Below are 12,412 nucleotides of genomic sequence, written 5' to 3' on the forward strand. Positions count from 1 at the left end.
AGTAAATTAGTTGTTAGTGGTAGTTTCCTGTAATTCAAAACTGTTTTAAATAACACATCAGCTGGTTTGACTACTGTAAAGATACATCATTCAGGCAAAAAAAGAAGTTGAATAAATCTGGTGATAAAAAAACAAAAACAACAAAAATCTAATTTCTCTCCACCTGGAGCAGGAAAACATCCTGATTGTTTTATAACATTTCCACTGGTATGTCCCCCATGACTTCAATTTGCTAATAGTTTACTTCATGTCTGAAATAAATCCAGCTCAACACAAAGACTCCCATTGATGACACAGAGCAGCACAACAGCAAAACCTCACGGAGAACTACATCTCCGAGTCAAATACCAGAATCTGTGACGAGAGAACACACATCTGATCAGCACGACAAAGAGGTAAGAGAAATATACGTGTAAATGTTTTTGAATTGTTAAAATTACAGACGGTTAGAACATTTTTGTTGGTAAAACTTCAACCGTCTGAAGTAATTTGCTCTTTTCTTGTGCAAAGTTAGATAACAATGAGATAAAACAATTTTTCCAACTGTCTATCTCTCTTCAGGAAACAAGGTCCAGCTTTACCATGAAGTTATTTTTTTTTCTGGTTTTCGCTCTCACCATACTGGTCATCAGGGCTCAGGTTCCCCACTGGGGCCCCTGTCCAGAACCAGCAGTTCAACCTGCCTTCATCCTTAAACAGGTAACACTGAGGGGTCAGAATATGTTGAATAAATTGCTTGTGACGTGATCTCCTTTCTCTCCTCTCTTCTAGATTAGAAGAGAGGAGTTTTTTTTAGGTTAAACCTCCTCTATGAGTGTCTAATGATTGCATTGAGCTCACTTTAAGCTTTTTTAATGGAATGGAATGGAATGGAGACATGGATCTTTCTTTTACATTACAATATTAATTGAGCAGCAATTGGACGTCAATAATGACAGATCATTACTGATGTGATGCAACATGTCATACTTTAAAAGATAATTTAATGATAATCTTCGAAGAGGATGAAAATAAGAGATAGAGGAAGAATTTAGATTATTTTCTCAAGTAAAAGTAGAATTTTATTATTTATGAGAGCATTGAAAAGTAAAAGTAACCCTCATCTAGACAGAAAGACCTCTGTTGTAATATGCCAGTATATTAATGGAAATACTTCACTTAACATCCTGCAATTTATACTTCTACTCATGGGATAAAAAGTTTACAGCAAACAACAATTACCTTTTATTATTGTCCCTTCTCTGTGCATCCACCAGAGGAGGGTGGTGTGTTAACTGACAATGGATAATATAACACAAGAAAAGCCTTTGTAAATAAGCAGAAATTACATGGTTATTACATGCTTATGATATAACTATTCGATTTTATAGTATGTCACCATCATAAAGTCTGTTAAAGGTTTTTGCCACGTGAACAAAAGCTAAATGTTTATCTTGACGTATCAGAGTGGAGGTACATTTTTTTCTTTCCTGTTGTAATTCATAAGAAATTAAATATAAATAAAGTAGTGTGTAATGAAAGTGTTCAGCATGAAGAAGCTTGAATATAAATGCACATCCACAATATAAGTGGGTCAAAACTGCACCCATAAGAGCAGCTCTTGAGTAAATAAGATAACATTTATTTTCCTTGAGGGAGAAATTGAGTGTTCTTAGTGCCTGTCTATACAAAGTATTTACTGACTTCTCACCGCTGCTACAAACCAAGTTTGAAAGAACACCTGTCGTACATTTCAGTATGTAGATTTATTCATAGTCTCTTCAAATGTTGCTCAAATTAGTCTGAACTTGTGTGTTCCTGCCCTCACAGTTCATGGGGAGATGGTTTGAAATTGCCAAACTGCCGGCCCAGTTTGAGAAGGGCCGCTGCATTGAAACTAATTTCACCATGAGGACAGACAACTCCATTCGAGTGGTCAGCTCTGAAATACTGTGAGTCCCCAGTTGGAATTCATTGGTGCAAATGAATGAGGAGTTACACTTTGCATGTGAATTTGCTTCAATCCCTCGTGAAATTTGTGTTTGTGGAATAAAACAGAAAAGGAGAAGTGAGGAAAATTGAAGGAACTGGTGTCATAGAAGATATAAAGAATCCAGCCAAACTCGGAATAAGTTATTCATACGGTGAGTGGGACAACATTTGTACTCTATTCTGTGTGTTACAAGAAATGTAAAACACAAGAGCTACTTTCGTTGGTGTTTTGTGCTCCCTGATTCTTAAACTTTGTGTCTCCCCCTCTGTTCAACTCAGTCCTTCCCTACTCCCCTTACTGGATCCTGTCCACTGACTATGTGAACTCGGCCCTGGTATATTCCTGCACTGACGTCCTCAGGCTCTTCCACGTCGACTTTGCCTGGATCCTGGGTCGAACACGAAGCCTGCCGGAGTCCACCATTGAGTCTGCCAGGGAGATCTTTGCAAACAACAATATCGATGTTACCCGAATGATCTCCAGCAGGCAGCAGGGCTGTGACAAAACTCTCTGAGCGGCAGCGGAAACGCTGCATCGATTCTGACAGAAGGGGAGGAATTATTGCAGAATTTCCTTCAGAAAAATCTTTGTCTAATATTTTTGTTAGAGTTATTATGACCAGGAGGATTAACTCAGCTGAGTTTCTTTGTTTGTGTATGGAACTAAATACTGATAGATGTTTACAGCACTGTAATTGTTTGCCTGCAAATTAAAGTAAGTCATCTCGTGTGATGTAGCTTTATGTATATCAGAATAAATTATTGCTTGACCATAGTTTACAACATTTTTACATAACATAATGTACAAGCTAAGGGGAACACTTTTAACTAGTAGTTTTGTTGTAATGTTGTAATGTGTGTTGTGGAACACAGTGGTGTGATGATATTGGCATCACATGATGCTGAGTATCTCAACATTAATCACACAAACTGGAAGCATTAAGGATCCTATTAGTCTTACTAAAAGTCATTTAAACATGTGATCTCTGGTGGTCCAGAGGTATTTTTTAAATAAAAACATTAGTCTGCAGTACAGCAAACTATTCAGACTGGAGGCTATTTACTTTATTTGGTTTCATTGCCTTAACCATTTTGCCCTCAACTGGCACTATAGATGCAAGTTAATTCTCAGGAACACGCAGCTCAACATCCAGTATTCCTCTGAGGGCAACGGAAACAGCACCTAAGAGCTGCAGTGTGGCCATGGTGGGAAAGATTAGATTTCAGAGGAAGATAAGATTAACGCTGTGGAAAAAATGATAACAGTGGACTGTTTACTCAGAATTACAAAGGACTCCAACTAAAATTTCCAACAAGAACAAAAAGTAAGCAAACAGTCCAAACACAGAGCCATCAGATGATACAATAAAAGTATCAAATCAATTACTCTGTCTGTCTTTTAAATGATAGAAATACCTATATAACCTAGAAATGACTTTAAAGGTATTGCAGTGAAAATAACTGATTGTATTGACAGATATAAAATCGATATTATTGATAAATCAGACGTGTCAACAGGGTGAACAGCAGGAGGTTGGAGAGCTGGTGGAGGCAGTGTGATGCTCGAGACAATGTTCTGCTTGGAAACACTGGCTCCTGGCATTTATATAGATGTAACTTTGACACACACTACCTACCTGAATATTGCTGCTGATAAGATGGCTCCTTTCATGGCGGTGTTTTTTTTCAGCAGGATGAAACATGTCACATGTCAACAATTCTTAAGGAACTTGTGAGAGAGTCTGAGGTATTGACTTGGCCTTAAAAAAGCAAGTTTGATCTTTGGAGGTCCCAACTCGTAACTTAAACTCATTGCTGCTAACTTTATACCACAATACTGCCTCAGAGGTTTTGTGGAATACATGCCTCAATGGGTCGGGAGTGTAGATGGATGGTCAGTGAATATAAACTAGCTCTTGCAACCAAATTTCTGAATTTGCTGCAGCATATATTTGCAGTTTTCAATCATCTGTGAGCACCAACATGAATTTCAAATCAGATTTCCAAATTGAAGCTGGTTTATGGCTGAATGTCCAAGGGTTAAATATAGCTTCAACATTGATGTGTAACATAACATAAACTTATTTAATAATTTTCTAATCATACAATTTTTGGGTTGGTAGATTTATGATATTAAACAGAGTGAACAGGTATTCCTGTTTAAAAGAAATTCTTCAATAACCCGATGTAACTAAATCATTTTGACCTTCTTTTTAACCTTTCACCTTAAAATACTCACTCTGTTCAAAGAGTAATGGTAAAAGTTGTAGCTTGTACTCTTTTTGTGCTAATAAAGTTAACATATATATCCAATATTTTACATATTGTCTGTAAGATATTTAACAATACAAAGTTGGACAACATAATATCACATTTAAATCTTAATGTACTCCTGTAAGTACTTTTTGATTTTTTCTGATACTTTTCACCAAGTAGCACATCAACTGTTTTAGGTTTCCATGAGGAGCTAAATAAGGTGAAGTTAATCAAAGAGCTGCTGCTTGAATAAAGAAGCTTTCAACAGATTGTAGTGAGACAGACAAAATGCAGTAGCATAAATGATTGAGGAGTTCAGTATTTTCTCGATTAGAGTAATTGATTGTGGCTGTACTGCTGCTGACCTCCCGACTTGCCTCTTTGGTTCAGTTAGTGTCCATTAGCTGCATGTTTGCTGTCTGGCAGACTGGGGGAGGCACAGGACTTCTGATGGGCCAGGACGCCAATAAACAGGCAGTTGGCTCAGACCTCTTTAGAAGTAAAAGTTTCCACATATAAATCCAACTAACCACACCTCACCTTTCACAATAAAGCTAAAACAAACCTGTCATAATGTGGATTTTGGTTTAGATGTGCTTGATTTGGCACCGATATCTCTTGGTTAGTTTAATCTAGTTTCATTATGTTCTCTGCTTTTCTTTTGACTCCTGTTCTGTGTTTAATGATTGTTTGACCCTATGTTCACGTATTGCTGCTTGCTTCTTGGCTTGTACATGCATTGTATTTTGTTTTTTTGTTCACAGAAGTCTGCAGCTACTTTTGTCTAGTCTCTTAATCATTGTGTGACAACCTGTTCCTGGTTACATGACTGACACCTGCATCCATTCAGCTATTCTTCTGCTCCAAGTATATAGGATATCTATGTTCCTTATCCTGCTCTGCATTCCATCTTTGACCTGTTCTGTAATGTGTTTAGTTATCTGTTTTTGGCCTTACTGCTCCAACCTTTAGGTTTTGTTTTTTTGTGTAATGTTCATTCTTTCCTTTTTCCGGACGCCTCTCCAGTTTTGTCTGCATTTGGATTCTCCTCAAACTCACATTGTCACAAAATCGTTCGCCAACGAATGCATTACTGTAATTTGTTAAAAACATTTCAAAAGACTTTTATATAAAACTTGCACCTTACAATAGTAACATTTAGTTGTAAAGAAATTATCCAAACACTGACAAAGACACCAGTAGTTTATTTAAATGAAATAAGTTTGTTTTACATCTCCCTGATGTCTTTCAACTATCTGGCTCATGTAATAAGCAAAAGGCAACTCATTTAGCATCATCTGTATTTAAAAAAAAATCAATCTGTTTCTATATTACACATTTCTATTCAGCACTGTGCAGATCCCAGCGGGTTCCCAGCGATTCCCAGCGGGCAACAAGGACACCGGCAAAACAGAAGATCCAATTGCTGTATCAGGCAGACAACAAGTAAGCACATCTGTTTCTAATGTGTAGTGGCAAAATATCAGTTTACAACATACCAAATAAATTATATACATAATGCAACACAAATCCAAAGTTAGATTTCAGTTTGTTAGACATAAACATAATCAGACAATAAAGTGTCTGATTTAAGTGCATTACTGTCTGGGTTCAGTTAAAATTCGGTTCAAGGTGAGCTTATGGAAAAAGTCAATGAAAGAAAGTTGATATTTATCCAAACAAAAATCACCCAAGTACAAATTAATGAATGTTATGAATCTGGTAATAAACTGGGCAACATTTACAGTGTGTGTGCAGTGTTTCTCTGCTGGTAGATGAAAAGCATGACTCCACTTACTGCTGTCATGTGGGCAGCAGTAAGTCTGGCGCCAGCAGTTACTTTATATTCTGGATTCTGAAAACGATCTTTCAATTTCTCTGTGAAGTCAACTCCTCTTGACTTTAGACCTGAGGCTATTTGGCATATTGTACACAATGATTCTTAAATTTTGTTTGGATATAAGAAGCTATTTCTTGAAGCTTTTTGACTGGAGAGACTTGGCAGGCACACACAGAAGCACAAACCTCCACATATAACAGACCACACATATTTAGAATTGTCATCCTCCGATAGAAAACTGTCAGTCAGGACCATTAGCACGTGATGATTAGCCCCTGGGCGTCAGAGCGCTGCTGGTTCCACAGCAGGATATCTTTTTACTGGTCTTGGAACATTCTATGTCCTCCTCCCTTCTTTTACAAACTGTGTTTCATGCTGGAGTGTGAGCTCTGTCCCGAGGCCCTGCAACATCAAACGGCCACAACTTCATGCCATGTGTGACACAGATTCCACACACACCCCTCAGCAGGAGCATTGTTGATGCGCTTTGTATGTGGCTCATTTAGGGTGGCAGGCTTTATTCCCCTCTAATATAGATTGATGTGTACCATTTAACTGACTCATTGACTGCTGAAGCAGCTCCCAATCTGCTGCCCTACATTTATAAAGAGATTTTATATGTTCATTAGCCTAAACAATCAGTGGCGTAATGGCTCAGTTCTGTCACAGTCACAGAAGTAAAAGGCTTTGACAGTTTGACCTAATTTGTGTGTTGAAATATCCAGGCTACGGTTGTTCTGTGGAAAAATAACTGTGTTTCTTTTGATTCTCTCTCTGAGGCTTTCAGGGGCTTTTTGAATAGGAGCTGAAGTAAAATTGCAGTTATATTTTTACAGTAAGTAGAACATTCATTCATTATTTTGGAAGTGCGTGCATAGTCTCAAATGCATGTATATTCAAATCCAGTTTGACTCGAACAAGCTCACATGTTCAGCTTGATGCCTTTATCCTGCATAATTTAATTGTGAAGGCAAATTAAGGCCAAGTTAGACAAAAGAACATATTCATGTCATTGAATCTCATGTTTCTCAAGTAAAACAGACAACTATAATTGCAATTGTGATCTTCTGGCTGACTTGCCAATTCTGATTTTGGTCAAGTCTGTTTTCTTGTTTTCGATCAAAGAGTTATAACTGAGCACATACAAAAACTCTTTCTTTTCTTTTTTTTTGGAAATGGGAATGGGAAATTCAGAAAAATCTACCGTTCACGATCAAACATAAACATTTACTGTCAAATAACTCTATAAAACTGTCTCATCAGTATAAACCTCATCACAAATGGTTCCAAATCGTTATTGTCTCACCTAATTGCAGGGAACATCTAGTCTCTACTGTGCTGGAATTAAATTTCATTATGTTCATTCTTGTCCTAATTGCCCACTGACAGATGCAGGCAAAAATTACAGAACTTTCCAAATGTAAAGTATCTCTGGGAATTTAAACTTGAAATGTCATATGAAATGTGCCAAATTTACCATAGAATGATAAAACTAAACTGTTAACTCCATACTACTTTAACAGGTACCCAACTGTCTCTCTTAAGGAGACAGTTCTGACTACAGTAACATGTAAGACTAATGTAAGACTCTTATGCCTATTAATATTAAATTGGGGCCAACATTCTATTACAGACCTTAGGATATTAAGTGCTATATCATCCATACATCCCACTTATCCAACATGACAGGCAGGAGAGGCTGCTGTCATTTTCAGTGTTGCATGAATAATGTTTTCTATCTGGCTTTTGTGATAGATTGTTGTAATAGATGTTAGACTGTAGCTTGTTGTACATCCTACTACAGTCAAAAAGAGTGCTGTACTATTCATGTTCTGCTGAGAAGACCTGCATTGTGACAGCTTGCTGTATGCAATTATCTTGCTTGCACATTAAGTAAAATGTTTGAACAAACTGTGAAATAAAAAAAAAAAAGCAATGCTTTTCCAGGCTGTCTTTTTCTGTGGACATTGGCACATTGATCAACATTGATCATTTTGATCATTTTGACCTTTGACCATTTAAAAAAAAAAACATTCAGGCATAAGAAAACACCTAACTCAGGGGATGAATCAGTTTGTGTCTACATGTAATAGACAGTTTAGCAAGGAGCCACTTTTAAATTGTGTCTTCTGGCACTTTGTTACTAGCAGAGTGTAGCAAAAGGCAGCCAACATCCAAAGAAGAGCTTTGGGATGTCCTTCAAGAAACGTGGAGAACTATTCCTGAAGACTGCTTAAATAAATGACAGAAAGCTTGTCTTAGAGGGTTCAGGCTGTGTTGAAGAATAAGGGTGCTCACACCAAATATTGACATTAAACTCATTAGAATCATACACAACCTGTTTTTGCCTTATGTGTTGTATTTGTATTTACTTTTGCATATGTTTAAAAAAAATCTTGTGTTCCTGGCAATTCATTAAAAAATGAGGGTGTTTCAAGACTTTTCTACAGTGCTGTATAAGTTGAGCACAGATCATGAGCACTTAATGACTGCCTGGAGTCAGAGACACCTTCAAAGTTTCATCCTCTCAGATGCTTTGACAGGCCTTTTTCTGCAGCTGTTTCTAGTTGCGCCCTATGCGTAGATCATTCTGCCACCAGTTTCATGTTTAGTGTGTTAAATCACGCTGTGTTGAGTAAAGGCCACATGACTGACTTTGCCACTTAAGAACACAATATTTCTTTGCTTTAAGAGGTGTAAGCTTGTTTGAATGGACACCAAAATGTAAATCTGGCCACAGTCCAGTGAAATCCTGTTCCAATTAGTTCCAAAGTACTATCATAGAGCTTGAGATACTAAGACTGCTATGCTACGTTCTGCTCATGAGAAGGCTTGCACTTTTGTTGATGCCAACAGATGGAATGGATCAGGGTGGCAAAGATTAGCAATGAGAATAAGTCCCCTCTCTTTTTTGGTTAATCATTACAATGTCTTTAAATAGGGAAAAGAGACAAAAAGCGAGTAAAGTCCCTTTAAAAACAAATTCCCCATAGAACTAAATCCTGTTCTTTGTCTCTCCAGGTATATACTCCTTACCTATGTGCTCCTTTAAGCAGCTTCTAAGCTAACATCTGCCTAAAAATTCCCTCCTCTTTAGTTTTATACCTTTAAGTATCTGTGGAGCCTACATATGACACGCTTTAAATCAATCTGTAGGTTACAAAAGGTGCACAAAATGTATGGTTAGATTGACAGGCACTTCATGGGTTACATGATGCATGTATGATAGATAATTAGTTTCCAAAGCATTTTATTGGTCAGGTAAAGGTTGCATTTGACAAGCTGTCAGTGTTCATGCAGCCGTGATGTGCACGCAGCCTACTGGATAGTCATTCTGTCCTTGAGGGCACTGACAGTTTGATATGGAAGTTAGTGACAGAAAGGAAGGGCTTTTACGCAGTAAACTACATGGATGGAAAAAAAAGCAACCTAGCGCTTGCTAATTAGAAATATAAAAATAAACTATGCAGAAAACGAGGCTTTGGTTCTCTTCCTCTCCTTGTCTCGTCTCCTGCAGACGAAGCTTGAACAGAGATTCACTTTGACCTTTGCTCTGTTTTGAAAGAAGCTGTAAAGCTTCATGGTATATTTGTCATCTATCTATAATGCAAAGAGCCGTCTTATCATATGTTCGACGCACTGCCTCCACCATGTGTGACAAAAGATTTGGTGTGTATCACAAATTCACCATTCAGGGTTTAATCTGTCCAAAACATATTGTTCCAGGACTTGAAAGGCATCTTTCAGATGTATTCTAACAAAGTCTAGTCTGGCCTCTCTGTGCAAGTGTTACCAGTATTTTGTGTCTTGGGGTAAACCCTCTTTATTTAGGTTCATTAAGGAGCAAAAATAAGGCTACCACAGAATTCTCCAAAGATCTAACTTAGTTGTCTTTCTTGGTCCCAAACCTAAGAGCAACTGAACCAATGTGTCGTGTAGCTGGCAGCAGACTGATAGCTTGAAGCCAGTCATCCCAGTCATGAGCAGAATCTCAAGAGAAGATAAATGCCACACAAAGAAAGTATAAGCTGATTGTTTCTGTGTAGAAATAAATGTCCTCCTTCAATATGCTATTTTTTCCCCCTCATACATATGTGTATAAGACTTACCAACAGGCAAACAGAATTGGATTACTGAGCATTCTTCAAGCGGCTCGGTTCATTACACTGTTGTGTTATATAGATGGAGGGGAAGAAGAGATGTTCTGCTCAGCAGGCCCAGTGCACCTCAAAAGGGAGTTTTCCATGAACTATTATAATCAGGTACCTGAACAACCTCAAATTGTTCCACTAAATGTGAGGGAGATACAAATCTACTGAGTTTCTATAAGAAGTCCAAAATTTAGAAAGTAAGCCCAATCACCATCTTTTTTGTAATCTTGTTTTTTTATTCAATACACAGATTAATAGCCATAAGGTGAGAAGGTAGAGCTGTACAGTCTGCCAGTTAACAGATAAAGAGCTTTGCCTTATGACTCAGCTTCCTTTTCACCACAAACACAAGATACTGGATCATAGCAGAGGCTGCGCCCTGCCTATGGTTGAAACCACGTTTGTCTTTCTTGTGGCTTAGGAAAAAACCCAGAGATACTCTAACGCTTCCGCCTTGAACTGAATCTACTGATTCCCCTCAGGGGAGCATGCCCTCTTTCCACAACTGCACACCAAAGTTCAAATGTTCAGAATGGGGAGAACAGTGTAATCCTGCCGGGAAGTAAAAAAGGGACCTATCCCTGGAGCCAAACCAGCGGGGATGAGCTCTTTGCCGAGCCGGGTGGCTAGATAATGAAGTGATGTGGAAGGACCCTATGGGTCCATCATCTGCAAGGCCCAGAGTAGGTTTCTGGTGGCTGTAATGTGATTTGAGTCATTTTCTCCTGCTCCGTGTGTTTATACAAAATGTTTATTGTTAAGTCAGTACTCTTTTCCCATATTGTAGGATATAAGAAAATAAGTAAGAAAACAATACATATACCATCTTTGTGGAATTTTCAGTTAAACCTAACAATGAAGGCACGAATGAATAAAGATCAGAACATCATAAATACGGTCTAGTGATTTGTTCGTTATGATCAGTCAGTTTTTCTTTCTTTTGTCTACTCCATACCCTTGTGGAAAACCCTGTATTATTAACATGATTTATTTCAACAGGCCAAAGGAAAATATAACTGCAATGACATCTCGTTCATCTAATCTCCAAGTCATTGTAGTGGCGCAGTGAATCAATTTGGCAGGCAGACTTGATTGTAGCTACTGTAACAGCTTATTGTACCAGCAAACATTCATTGTGTGTGCAGAGGTCACATAGTTTTGACCATGTGGTAACTGTTAGAAGGAAAACATTGTTTTTATGTTGTTTAGTCCATTTCTTTTCTTTTTACCTTTTGGGACTATAATTAGGCTCAAAATATTGTTTTCTGCCTTGCGCGGTTTGAGATTTCTGTGTTCTGGGTGTGAGAAAACAGCAGTGTGTGAGCAAATAAAGCTATTCTGTGTGGTTTGCACACAATGTACAAACACAGCTTTGTAGTCAGACTTTGTAAGTAAGTATAGGGTGATCAAAACTGTGGGTACTTGCAAAGTCTTATGCAATAGTAAATGAATATGTTGTTTTTTTGGGACTTGTCTTTAGGAGTCATTGCTGATTTTCAGTGTTTGCTGTGGTTTAGGAAAATAATTTTTTCACATCGATTTATAAAAACTATTGTGATGACAAGTTGCATTGTCATTTTATTTCTTTATCCATGGTCATGAAATAAGGACTAAAACAGGCAAAAGGTAAGACAGTGACAAAGCAGGGTAAAAAGTGCACAAGGTTGTCGTATTTGGTTGAGAATATGTAATTCACATGTCTTTATATAACTGACATGGAACTGTATGACACAAACACAAGTGCACTTGTACTGTTATCTTTTTTAATTACACTGTATCAACCTGAACAAACACTGGTAGCAGACTGCACTGGTGTGATACCCTGAGGAGGAAGAGATAGAAACCACCAGGTTCAAGAAAAGAGAACTTATTACAATGCACGAAGGGTTTAACCCAAAGTTCTGCACCCTGAGGCTGTACACGAGGAGGAAAGACAGAGGCCGGGGGCAAGTGAGTGTCAGGGCTGCAACCCAGAACAGAACAACAAAGATCCAGGAATACATCAAGAAGATGGCCCCAAGTGATTAACTGCTGAGTGAGTGCCTCAGGTAGCTGAAACCCGGCGAAAGTTTGGAGGAACAGCAGTAACCATCGTGGAAAGATAAGCCTTTGGACAGCATGTATTATGGAGCATGTATTATTGATACTGGAATGCCTGAAAAAGGTTGGTCTGAAAGACAGTACGGAGGGACTA

General features: G+C 38.0%; 1 protein-coding gene across 1 annotated transcript; it reads left to right on the plus strand.

The window, feature by feature from the left end:
• The first annotated feature begins 266 nt into the window (after positions 1 to 266).
• apoda.1 (apolipoprotein Da, duplicate 1) lies at positions 267 to 2,790 on the plus strand. The gene is made up of 5 exons (XM_072363890.1): positions 267 to 395; positions 562 to 699; positions 1,810 to 1,931; positions 2,038 to 2,123; positions 2,251 to 2,790. Exons 2-5 carry the CDS (start codon positions 583 to 585, stop codon positions 2,484 to 2,486), a joined length of 561 nt encoding a protein of 186 aa, XP_072219991.1. The 5' UTR covers positions 267 to 395; positions 562 to 582; the 3' UTR covers positions 2,487 to 2,790.
• Positions 2,791 to 12,412: the final 9,622 nt, after the last annotated feature.

Source organism: Leuresthes tenuis, unplaced genomic scaffold (genome assembly GCF_036924035.1).
Source record: "Leuresthes tenuis unplaced genomic scaffold, fLeuTen1.0.hap1 SCAF_14, whole genome shotgun sequence".
In the NCBI taxonomy this organism is placed as follows: domain Eukaryota; kingdom Metazoa; phylum Chordata; class Actinopteri; order Atheriniformes; family Atherinopsidae; genus Leuresthes; species Leuresthes tenuis.